General features: G+C 32.3%; 1 protein-coding gene across 1 annotated transcript; it reads right to left on the bottom strand.

Moving 5' to 3' along the window:
- Positions 1–5,059: 5,059 nt before the first annotated feature.
- LOC109340299 lies at positions 5,060–6,712 on the bottom strand. The gene is made up of 3 exons (XM_019577953.1): positions 6,552–6,712; positions 6,095–6,449; positions 5,060–5,881 (listed from the first exon to the last, which is right to left on the bottom strand). Exons 1-3 carry the CDS (start codon positions 6,710–6,712, stop codon positions 5,060–5,062), a joined length of 1,338 nt encoding a protein of 445 aa, XP_019433498.1.
- Positions 6,713–12,652: the final 5,940 nt, after the last annotated feature.

Below are 12,652 nucleotides of genomic sequence, written 5' to 3'. Positions count from 1 at the left end.
CATTTATCTTAATATACATAAAAAGTTCTCAGGTTCTATTTATGTACTCTTTTATTGGTAATTTTATCATACGTTTTACACTATTATCCGATGTGAAAGATGTGTAGAATAGTTTTTTATACAGTCATTGCATCATTTATTATTCATATCCATTGACTTCTGAATATAAACTATTGGGTTTATCCTAGTGTGTGTCTCACATTAGAAATGCGGGGATGAGTGAAAAATTTATAAGTAGAAAATACCCATAAAACTAATGCCTTAAGATTTTGGTTCAAGACGTGATGTCTCACTTGTGATTTTACACTCTTCTCACACCCCAGTAACAATGGAACTCTCCCTGATGGTTGGAGGCTCCCCGATTGCAGTCTAGTCCAACAAGTGATATCAGAACTAATGGACTTAAAGGGGAGCAATCTGAATGGCCTCTAAATTCAGTCCAATACTAAGTAAGCTGCTGGTACGTCAGGTCTTGACCTATCATTCTTTTATCGTGCTTTGACAACTATAAAATAGCCCTGTACCCGCACTTGAGGGGAGATTGTTGGGTTTATTCAAGTGTGAAGTCACATATTGGATATGCGTGGATGAGTGAAAGAATTTATAAGTATAAAAGGCACATGAAACTAATGTCTTAAAGTTTTCATTCAATACGTGGTGTCTCACTTGTGGCTTTACACTCTTCCCGTATCCCAGTAACAATGGAACTTCTCAATGGTTGGAGGCTCCCCGGTTGTAGTTTAGTCCAACAAGTGGTATCAAACCGATGGTTCGGCTGAGACATCCACGCCTGAGGAAGGGGAGCAGACCAGAAAGTATGTGGTACCCACACCCGAGGAAGGGATTGTTAGATTTATCCAAGTGTGAAGTCTCACATTGAATATGCATAGAGAAGTGAAATAGTTTATAAGTAGAAAAGAAAGACTCATAGGACTAATGCAAGGTTTTGGTTCAAAACGTGATGTCTCACTTGTAACTTTACACTCTTTCTGTACAGCTGTAACAATGAAACTCCCCAATGACTGGAGTCTCCCTAATTGCAGTCTACTCCAACATAAATAATACAAATGATGATAAATAGCATACTAATTATATATAAATATCTACGTTACCGCAAATACACATTAGACTGTTATCTAATTACGCTATGTTATATCATTGAATATTTTGTATAAATTTTAATTCATTAAATGGTGTGGTAACACATGATTGGATGCTAGTGAATCTTTTTTCGCATGGAATTAAATCTTGTAAAAAAGATAGATGTGTACATAAATAGAGCGGTCTACTTTCCACAAGAGAATATGTAATTTGTTTGTTGATTCAATTTCTCTCTTTTCCGTCAAATCTTACATGATGTCTATGAGCCTTATCTCAATTAGTTGGGCGTCTTGTTGTTATAAAGACTATAGGCTATTGATTTTCAAAATACTCTATTATTTTCTCATTAAACGGATCAAGATTAAAAAATACATGCATATAATTAATGACTAATTTTTCATTGTAATGTATAATTATACGACCTAGATTTACTGTTATCACATATTTTATATGAGAATTATTATCACTTGAGTCATTCTTTATTTATATATATATATATAGGGTTGAACCCAAATGAAAAAAATATCACAAGGTCAAATAGAAATCCAAAAATAAGTTAAAGAACTAATATAACAGTTTTACCTTACTAATATAATAAGTTAAATTAAAGGTATTGTTATAAGACGGTATGGGAGATTAAACTCATCTAAATGAATGTTTCTAGAGTAAGGATATATGGATCTAATACACCTGCATATTTATTTGAAAAAGTAATAAGGAAATGGGATATAATCTCACTAAATTATTTGAAGTTAAATATAAAATATTTAGTTTTAATTCTTAAATAAAAGCTTACTTTTCTTATAGGCCAACTTAAATGGGCCAGTGGTCCAATCGTACGATTGTATATTGGCTTGAACCTATGCCGTCTATTTATTGGGTTTGGGTTTTTACATCCTACTATTGAGGTTTATACCCCACTTTTATTTTTGAAAAACCCAAAATTACCTTACCCCATAAGGCCATAATTAAATGTTTATACCCAAAAATAAAATTATACATGTGTATGAAATCATCCGAATGAAGAAAGAAAAAGAAAGTGTTCATAAGGTTCCACATGGATGTGTAAAAAATGTTTCATACGGATGTCTAAGAAAATTAAAATTGCACATATGTAATTATGTGTAGAATTATACATATAAATAAAGAAAATAAAGGCACGGAATGAAATATCTAATGGTTTTATGGGTAAGAATTGTATCTCATATAATAATTTAATAGTTATAGAAATAGTTAAATCATGTTGACTAACTTATAGAAGAAACATTTTTTTATTATGATATTATTTCTATTTGAATAATTAAATAAAATCAAATAAATATTATGTTAAGTGAGATTACCATTTGTAAAGTCATCTTACATAAATGGTTATGTGAAATGGTTTAACCATTTGGAAAACCAATTTCATGAAGGAAGGTGTGTGATGGAGCACATTATCATGCCCTATAAATTTAAGGATGTGGTCCTCACTCTATCCAACCAAGAAGTACATTATATCCATCACTAATATACTATTAAGAAATGGGTCAAGAGGGAGAAACCAATATTCTACAGATATAGAGATCAACATCACATAAAGACAATACTCATTCTTGTAAGACTTCTTCCTCAAATTAAATCCATGAGAACTATACACTTCCTCTTATCTTTGTGAAAACATGAAGTTCTAAATCTTGACATTAGTATGTTTAAGAAAGTTTATGTATGCATATAAACTAGTGTAAGTTTACGTTTGGTATCACACCCATTGATTTAGGAAACTCATATTTTTCCTTTTATGAAAAATTATGAGTTAGAGAATTATAGTTTTTCATTCTTGGTAATGGATGTGCCCATGAATTCTGGATTAATTGTTTTAATTTTTTGTTGCTGTTGTTTTATGATGAACATTGTGTCTTATTGCTTAAATTATATGAAATATAAATAAATATATGTTTTTCCGCTGTATGAATTATGAAAAATGCTTAACGTTTCTCCTAAAAGTCGTAATAATGATAGCAATTTATTGAAACATTTGCTTTTCTCAAGTTTTGAAATAAATTTTGACTGCACTATAGACATGGTGGGACATCCTAACTAGTATAGTGGTTAAGCACGTTCTTATTGAGGGTGGTAAGTTAATGTATTGTGTGTCTTATATTATAACTCTTATCCAAGGGGAGAGCTGCACTTTATTTTGTTGGCATAGCCCCTACTCCTTTGAAAAGTAATTATATGGATTTTTGGAGATGAAGTTGAAGATTGAAAGAGAAAAGCAGAAAGCAAACGTGTTTGGAAAAGTAAAGAAGGAGAATGAATAGTGCATCTATTCTTAGAAAGTGAAGGTTGGTAATTAACTAACAATGAGACTTACCATTTATAGAGTTAGTTATCCTAAAGGCTCATTAACTACTAAAGCCCAATAACTACTCCTAACTCTTGAATTATAAATTCTTCTCACTCCTCCTTAATTCAAGCTAGTTAAACTAACAACTCCTAATTCTTTTCTTTGTATCTCGAAAGCATCCTTCTTCAATGCTTTGGTTAGAGCATCAGCAAGTTGCTCCTCTGATTTGCAGTGTTCTAGCTTCAAATTTCCTTTATCTACTTGGTTTCTTAGAAAACGAAACTTTGTTTCTATGTGCATGCTTCTTCCATGAGCTATGGGATTCTTGGCCAAGTTGATGGCTGACTTGTTATCTACATAGAGTAGCATGTATCATGTAGAGTGCATTCCTAGTTCTTTATGTAAAGAGAGCAACCATAAAGCTTGACACCCACCCAAGCAGGCTGCAATATACTCTGCCTCGCATGATGAGAGAGCTACAACTTCTTGCTTCTTTAAGCTCCAACTGACAGGGGCTTCATCAAGCTTGAAAACATAGCCAATGGTACTTTTTCTATCATCTTTGTCACCACACCAATCTGCATCTGTATAGCCAATCATGGTTGATATCCCTCTGTTGTCTTTGGTTGGAAAGAACACTCCATAATCTAGGCTCCCCTTCAAGTATCTGAGCACTCTTTTTGCTGCAATCATATGTGAGTGCTTGGGATTCTCCATTTACCTGCTAACCACTCCAACACCATAGGTAATATCTGGTCTTGAATTGTAGATATACCTAAATGACCCTATCATTTGCCTATAGAGTGTAGAGTCCATTGCTTTATCTCCATTCTTTTATCTACATAGGGAATTTCCAGTCTCAACTAGTGTAGGTGATGGATTACAATCAATCATGTTGAATCTCTTGAGCACATCAGATGTGTACCTCCTCTGGTGCATAAGTATACCTTTGGTTGTCTTCACAAATTCAATTCCTAGGAAATATGAGAGTGCCCCTAAGTCAGACATTTCAAACTCTTGTTTCAGTTTTCTTTTTATACTTTCTACTTCTTTAAGTTTTCCTTCAGTTATCAAGAGGTCATCCACATACAAGCATATTATCATGGTTGTTTCAGTATGTATGCCTTTGATATAAATCCCATGCTCACTGGTGCACCTGAGGAGTCCTTGTTTAACAAGAAAGTTGTCAATTCTCTTATTTCATACTCTAGGTGCTTGTTTTAGCCCATAGAGTGTTTTGTGAAGTTTGTACACCTTTTACTCATGACCTGTTACCTCAAAGCCAAGAGGTTGTATTACAAAGACTTCTTTGTCAAGTGGACCATTCAGAAAAGCAGATTTCACGTCCATCCGGTATAGGATCCAATCCATTGAGCTTGCTATTGTTATAATTAGCCTCATAGTCTCCATTCTTGCTACTGGTGCAAATACCTCATCAAAAGATATCCATGGTTTTTGCAAGAAGCCTTTTGTTACTAATTTGGTTTTATACTTGGCCGCAGTTCCATCTGGCTTCAACTTCACTTTGTACACCCATTTTACTAAAATGGCTTTCTTTCCTTCTAGAAGAGTTGTGAGTTCCTATGTACCATTCTTCTCAATTGAGTTGATTTCTTCCTTCATAGCCTCAATCTAGCACTCTTTTCTGATTGCTTGTTCAAATATTATAGGTTCCATTTCTTCCAACAGAGCCATGTGGACAAGATCACCTTTATAAGTGATTGATGTGTCTGAGAATATCTCATAGTCTCTCGATCTGGTTGGCCTTTGTCTTTGAGGTCTTTCAGTAACAACTGTATTCCCTTCATTCCTTGTAACTTCTTGTGGTGTTCTGCCGATGAACTCAATGTCAATCTGACTTGCCTTGTGTGAACCTTCTTGGTTTGAATTCCATTCCCAAGCCTTAGTTTCATCAAATTTGAGACCTCTGTTGTATAGTATGGAATCAATCACTGGATCATATAGCTTGTATGCCCCTATTGAATGATATCCTAGGAAGTTTGACTTTTCTCCTTTGTCATCCAACTTCTTTATCTTATTATCTGGTATGTGTCTATAACATATTGGTCCAAATACTCTGAAATGTTTCACACTTGGCTTGAGTCCTGACCATACCTCTTCTGGTGGCATTCCTTTTAGCCTCTTTGTAGGACTCCTATTAGCAATGTAAGTTGTAGTGGCCACAGCTTCCCCCCCCCAGAATTTCTTGGGAAGTTTCTTAGTTCTCATCATGCTCATGACCATGTTTAGGATGGTCCTATTAACCATCTCTGCAGTTTCATTTTGTTGAGGAGTGTATGGTGAGATGATCTCATGAGTGATGCCTTCTTTTTCACAAAAAGTCATGAAATTCAGCAGCTTTAATTGATTACCATATTGCTTTTCCACAAGTGCTTTGAAGCTCTTAAATCTGTTGAGAACTTCACTCTTCTTCTCTAGCAAATAAATCCATAGCTTTTTGATGTAATCATCTTTGAAAGTCAAGAAATATTTGTTTCCCCCTAATTATTGAGCATTCAAAGGCCCACACACATCAATATATACAACTTCTAATGGTCTTGTTGTTCTTGATTGTATTTGTGAGCTGAAAGAGTTCCTTGATTGCTTGCTGGTAAGACAATCTTCACATGTTTCAATTGGTATGTAAATGTTGGGGAGTCCACTCACCATTCCACCCTTACTCATCAGTTCTAAGCTTCTAAAATTGATGTGCCCAAACCTTTTGTTCCAGGTCCAAGTTTCATTTGTTATGGATTCTAGGCACTCATGATCCTCAAGCTGAATTCCAATATTGAAGGTCCTATTGGTTGAGAGTGGGGCCTTCAAGATTAGAGTCTTATTCTTGTTGAAGATTTTCAACATTCTATCTTCCATCCTCATGTTATATCCCTTCTCGAACAATTGACCAAGGCTTATAAGACTGTTCTTCATTTTTGGCACATATAAGACATTTGAGATGTATGAGACAATACCATCTTTCTTCTTGATCATTATCTTTCCAATTCCATCTGTAGTGATAAAGCTATTATCAGCAAACTTTACCTTAGTCCTCATATAATCATCAAGGGTCAAAAACCACTCTTAGTGCCCTGTCATATGGTTTGAGCATCCAGTATCCAAGTACCAATTGCCTGTAGGAAGTTGTTGATCATTTTTCGCAGTGATCATCAACAATGCTTCATTTGAATCACTTCCTTCTAAGCTTGAGATATCATCTGAATCACTTCCTTTTAAGCCTGAGATATCTCTTTGCCATCGGTAGGACTTCTTCATCAGAATCCTCATTTTTTGGCTAATCTGGCTTCAACATCCTTGCCTCTCCTCATAAGTTTGGATTCTGATGTAAAGTGTCCCCAATTCCTAATGTTGAAACACTGGATGTTGCTCTTATCTTTCTTCTTTTTTCCATTGTTTAGGTTGCTAGGCTTTTTGATGCATCTTTTTTCAGATTCAGAGTTTTGGTTTGAGTCAATTTTGTTGAGTCCCTGGCCATATAGACTAGAGTTTTCACCCTCATGTCTCTTATCAACTGCCATCTTCCACCCTCTCTTCTTGGTCTACTATTGTGTCCTGAGTTTCTCTTCTTAAATTGGACACTGAGTGCCTTTGTGATTGCCTACCACTCAATCTTTCTAGGAATCTCTGTTCATGAGCCTCCAAAGAACCTTGCAACTCATCAATCTTGAAGTGTTCAAGATCTTTTGATTCCTCAATTGCTACAACTACATGATCAAACTTAGCTGAAAGAGTTATAAGGATTTTTTTCAACTATACCTTGCTCAGATGTTTGCTCCCCACAGCTCCTCATTAGATTGATTAGGCTTCGAATTTTGGTAAAGTACTCGGATACCTTCTCTTGCTCCTCCATCTGAGCAGTTTATATTGCCTTCTCATCATCTGCAACCTAACCTTCTTTACTTTCACACCACCTGCATAGCACTTTTCTAAAATATCCCAAGCCTCTTTCGAAGATGATGCAGCTGAAAGTTTTTCAAAGTTTGAGTGATTCGCACACTGGTGTATTAGAAAGATTGCTTTACAATCCTTTTTCTTGGCATCTCTAAAACACACAATTATGAAGCCACAAATACTCAACTTCTTGAAAGTATACACAACCATTTCGTGTACTTTTTATGTTAATTCCTTCAATAAAGAAAGATACCTTATTGTTTTGTAAGGATTATTCATCAAATTATAGTATGTTTAATTTCTACATGAAAAGTCTAAAGTTGTAAATACTTTAGGTATTTTATTAATGAAGCTCTAATGAAATTAGACATAATGATGAAAATTTAAAATCTCCAAAAGTAATGAGTATTTTGGAAGATATAAAGACTTTGGATGACACCCAACTCTATTTGCTAAATTCCTTGGGAAGTATAAAATGATGTATCGGAAAGTCGTAACATAACCTTCTTGGATCTGGTCAAAAGTAAGGTATGTAATTCTTCCTAACCCATTTTATTGTGGAATTATTTTTTAGGTATTATCATGTATTTGTTGAATAGAGTTTCTAGTAAGATTGTTTCATAGATTCCTTCTCATCTTTGAAATAGTAGGAAATCTAGTATAAGACATTTACATATTTAGGATTGTCAAATAGAAATTAAATACTATAATCCACAATAAAATAAATTGGATGCAAAGCAATCAATGATTATATCCAGAAAAAGTTAGAAAAAGTTAAAAGGGCAGGTAAAGCTTTATTATTATTAAGGATTATTGAAATTGAGAATATTAGGTTCATTATGAATGATGAAGTTAGTGAGAGTAAAGTGAAGCACGACATAAAATTGGAATTCTCGAAAATAGAATACAATGTGCTTTGACTTGTACCTCTTTTAAAGTTATTGTTTCTTAAAATTGTTGAATTGCTTCATAACAATAAAGAACTAGAAAATGATCTCACTCTTCTCACTGAAGTTAAAGTAAAGGAGCCTATAATAAAAGAACCATGACAAATAGCATTAATTAGATCTCAAAAAAATAATTGAGATTAGCTATTTTATGATTATATGGTTTATTTACCTGTTAGAAATTGACTTAAAATGTTAAGGTCTCGATTAATATTTTTCTCAATCCATGGATTGTAATAATTCTTATAAATGGTTAGATGTCATGAAAGAAGAGTTAAAACCCATAAAACATAATGAAGTTTTGGAACATATTGAGTTAAGTCGAAGGTTTTAAGAGAGTTGTTTGAAGGTGAGACTTTAAGGGCCAAACACAACTCTCATAGTAATTTATAATAGTATTGTGAATTCATTATGATCTATTGTTATATTAAATGGATGTGAAATATGTATTTCTACATGGGAATTTAGATAAATAAGTTTATAAGGACAAACTAATGGATTTCATAGGAGAAAGAAATAAACACATTTATTTGATGTTTAATAATATTATTGTTTCCTTTGGATTTAAGGAAAACATTGTTGATCAATGTATATATATCTAAAGGTTAGTAGGAGTATATTTATCTTCTTGATTTTATATATTGATGATGTCTTGCTTGCAACTAATGATATCAATCGCTTGCATGTGGCTAAGAGATTTCTCTCTAGTAACTTTGAAATGAAAAAAAAAATAAGAGTGACAATCATTGTGACTGAGATAAAGATATTCTATAAAAGATCACACGGATCTTTGAATTTGTCTCATGAGGCATATATAAAGAAAGTTGTAGATATATAGAACAAAAGTGTCATGCATGTTTCAATCCATGATGAAGCTAAATTCAATGTCATAGAAAGTTCTAAAGTGACTTAAAATATAATTGGATAAAACTAATTCGATATACATGCAATGTTGGGAGTATTATGTATGCTCTAAATATACTTATATAGAGAAAATGAATGGACACATGTTTTTACATAAAGAATGTATCACCACCTTGGAGTGATTTGAAAGCTAGACTTGTAGCAAGTTTTGAGACTACAGTTCAGGATAATCGACTGCATGACTTTATTTCAGGGCTTGAATTATGTCGACATTAATGTCAGACAGTTGAAAACTTATTGTAATAGTTTTGCAGTAATGAACGACAAATACTCTAAGGATGCTGAACTTATGAACTGAAGTATCTTATCGTTAAAGAAGTTCAGAAACAAAGAGTGACAATCGAAGAAATGTTAGCACAAATATTATGAACATATCCAAGAAAGGATTGTTGCCCTAGACATTTTATGAGCATGTCAAAAGAATGGGCATTATTAAACGTCATTAATGAGAATATATTATGATTATTTTGGATTGTTTGACACTCTGAGCTCAACTATGAAAGTTATTTTTGACATTCCCTATTTCTACTTTGCATACATTATTGGATTAGATAATGACAACAGGAATAAAGGTCTTATTAAAGATATTAAAGTTGGACCATAATCTTCATTATATGTCATGTTAAGAAAAATATTAGTATTATGGTACATGGAAGGGACTATATCAAAAATAATGATATACAACTGCCATGACCCATATTAACTTTCTACTTAGTCATGATATTATGATGTAGTCATTATATCAATGATTTAACATTATATTTATATGCGCATTATGTTTTCTTATTAAAGCATAAATGTATTATTATAAGAGACAAGTGGGAGAATGTAAGAATTGTGTCTCATATAATAGTTTAGTAGTTATAGAAATAGTTAAATCATGTTGACAAGTGAAATGACTATTTGTAAAGTCATCTTACATGAATGGTTATGTGAAATGGTTTAACCATTTGGAAAGCCAATTTCATGAAGAAAGGTGTGTGATGGAAACACATTATCATGCCCTATAAATTTAAGGATGTGGTCCCCACTCTACCCAACCAAGAAGTACATTATATCCATCACTAATGTACTATTAAGAAATGGGTCAAGAGGGAGAAACCAACATTCTATAGATATGAAGATCAACATCATATAAAGACAATACTCATTCTTGTAAGACTTCTTCCTCAAATTAAATCCATGAGAACGGGTACACTTCCTCTTGTCTTTGTGAAAAACATGAAGTTCTATATCTTGACATTAGTATGTTTAAGAAAGTTTATGTATGCATATAAACTAGTGTAAGTTTACTTATGTGTTAAAAAAATGTCATTGAAAATCTTAGTTGATTTTAGTTTTCGTTCTTCTTCCATATGATTCCGTATGAAATTCTTTTTTAACCCGCATGGTTTCACACCATTGTGTAATTTCATTTTTGTGGTACAAACCTTTAATTGCGGGGTAAAGTTAATATCGGGTTTTAAAAAAATTGTGATATATTGCCTTTACTTTTTTCTTTCTATTTTACATGATAATTTGCTAGGGATCTTAGCTTTTATTTTTGATAAAAAATAATAATAAGAATTTTCAGAATTATATTGCCTATACAAATTACGATATCACATTTTTATTATTTAATCGTCCACTTGGTGAAGGAATAAGATCCTCTGGGATACTATACTTAAGAGAGTAAACTTACATAGGAAAATAATTTATTTATACTAGATGAAATATCTTCGTTTTTTAATAAACATTTACTACCTTATATATTCTTGACGTGTATTAAGACACACCTTGGGAAACCCATTTAATTATATTTAATTTGACTTTATCTCTATAAGCTTGTACATTAATTCTACATGCCCAAATAAGAGATGTAAGTCGTAAGAATGTGATTTGATTCTTATTTGATGTTTATCCATTGTAATTCTAACGTGTAATTCTGTGACTTAGTATTTTCCGTCGCGTAGTGAAAGTAAATTTCATGTTCCGTAAGCTAAAGTGTCAGCATTTATAAGAAGTTTTGCATTGATACATCCTCTCACAAAATCAAATGAACAAATCTTCATATTTGTACTTTAAAATGCATATCACCTTAAATATAGCATTACTTTATAATGCAAATCTTCAACATGAAAACATATATAATTTTTTAATATTCATGTACGTGTAAAAAGTTTTTTAGAGTTGGTACATCATATATAATTTATTTGTATTGTTTTTGTTTAATAGAATCAATTATAAATAATAGATGATACACTCTAAAATTCTTACACTATCATTATATAATCAGGGTTGTTGAATAATACATTCCCACTGCACTATCATATTATAATACCTTACGTTGGAAGCCGTTCAAAAGTTCCAATTAGATGTTTGCATTGCTGAGCAATACATTCCCACTGCATTATCATATTATAAATACGGTCATTTGTTATTGATATGGCAGAAAGCAGAAGATAGTTGCATAAATAATGTATGATACGTATAATCTAAATTATTAAAAATACTATCACTCTATTTAATGATTCATATGAATGCAACTTCATAAAAATACTTTTGCTCTATTGAACGGACTCATCGTTACGTTTCTTAATTACACATTTCAAAAAGAAGAAGAAACGTTTGTTATGTACATGCTTAGCCAAAAAACTTTAAATGGTTAAATTATAAAGCTTTATTTTCATCCAAAGTGTAATAGTATTTTATATTGTGACTAGGTAGTATACTCTGATCAATAAGAGTTATTTGCGTTGTGATTCAGTAGAAGTTTCACAAGGAATACAGAATTTAACAAATAATGCAGAATAATGCAAATTTTTGTAAGCAATGTTTGCTGTTGATTTTATCAGAGGTTAATTAGTGCGCTGGATAAAGTACAATTTATCCACATATTTCTTAGAAGGAGGATGGAGCAAATATACCTTCATGTTTTAGACAAAAATAAAAACCCATGTTTCTTATAAAAATCACTTTTGAATTCCTTGGAATTTTCTATGGGACTAGAAGTAATTGTTGGATTTTCAACTTATATTGTCAATCTTTAAGTTTTGATATTAAAGACAATCATATTTGGCAAAGGTTAAAAATTCAATTCCTCGTAACGACACTTATTGAGAGAGATAACTACACATCCTGAAATAAATTAGTTCCTTATCCGTATTAGAATGAGAGATACCCTCCGTTATTATAAAAAAGAAACATTGCCAAAACAGGGTTGTAGTTAAGTTGTTGAGATACAATAACTGAGGAAGCATGGAAAGAATGGTTGAAAAGAGATAGAGTAGCAATTTTAGTTAAAGCTTTACACAAAATTGGGTTTGGCAATAGGAGCCATTGAATGCAAAATATATAGGTGTAACAATAAAAGAACTATAGCAAGCATATAATAAGAAAAAACTATAACCTATCATGAATCTCAAGTTAAAAAAGAAAATCAAAAAGTGAAAAGAAAAACCAGGAA

This window comes from Lupinus angustifolius, unplaced genomic scaffold (assembly GCF_001865875.1).
Source record: "Lupinus angustifolius cultivar Tanjil unplaced genomic scaffold, LupAngTanjil_v1.0 Scaffold_157_35, whole genome shotgun sequence".
Taxonomy (NCBI): Eukaryota; Viridiplantae; Streptophyta; class Magnoliopsida; order Fabales; family Fabaceae; genus Lupinus; species Lupinus angustifolius.
Note: the sequence above shows the minus strand (reverse complement) of the source record. Positions and strands in the feature narration are given on the sequence as shown.

What these genes read in the sequence shown, in the direction of transcription:
- LOC109340299 (XM_019577953.1), bottom strand. Translation starts at nt 6,712, where the DNA reads ATGAGGATTCTGATGAAGAAGTCCTACCGATGGCAAAGAGATATCTCA. An exon ending in CAACTTCCTACAGGCAATTG is followed by an intron (nt 6,450 to 6,551) that starts GTACTTGGATAC and finishes TGCTGATAATAG; the next exon opens with CTTTATCACTACAGATGGAA. An exon ending in TGATGAGTAAGGGTGGAATG is followed by an intron (nt 5,882 to 6,094) that starts GTGAGTGGACTC and finishes TACATCAAAAAG; the next exon opens with CTATGGATTTATTTGCTAGA.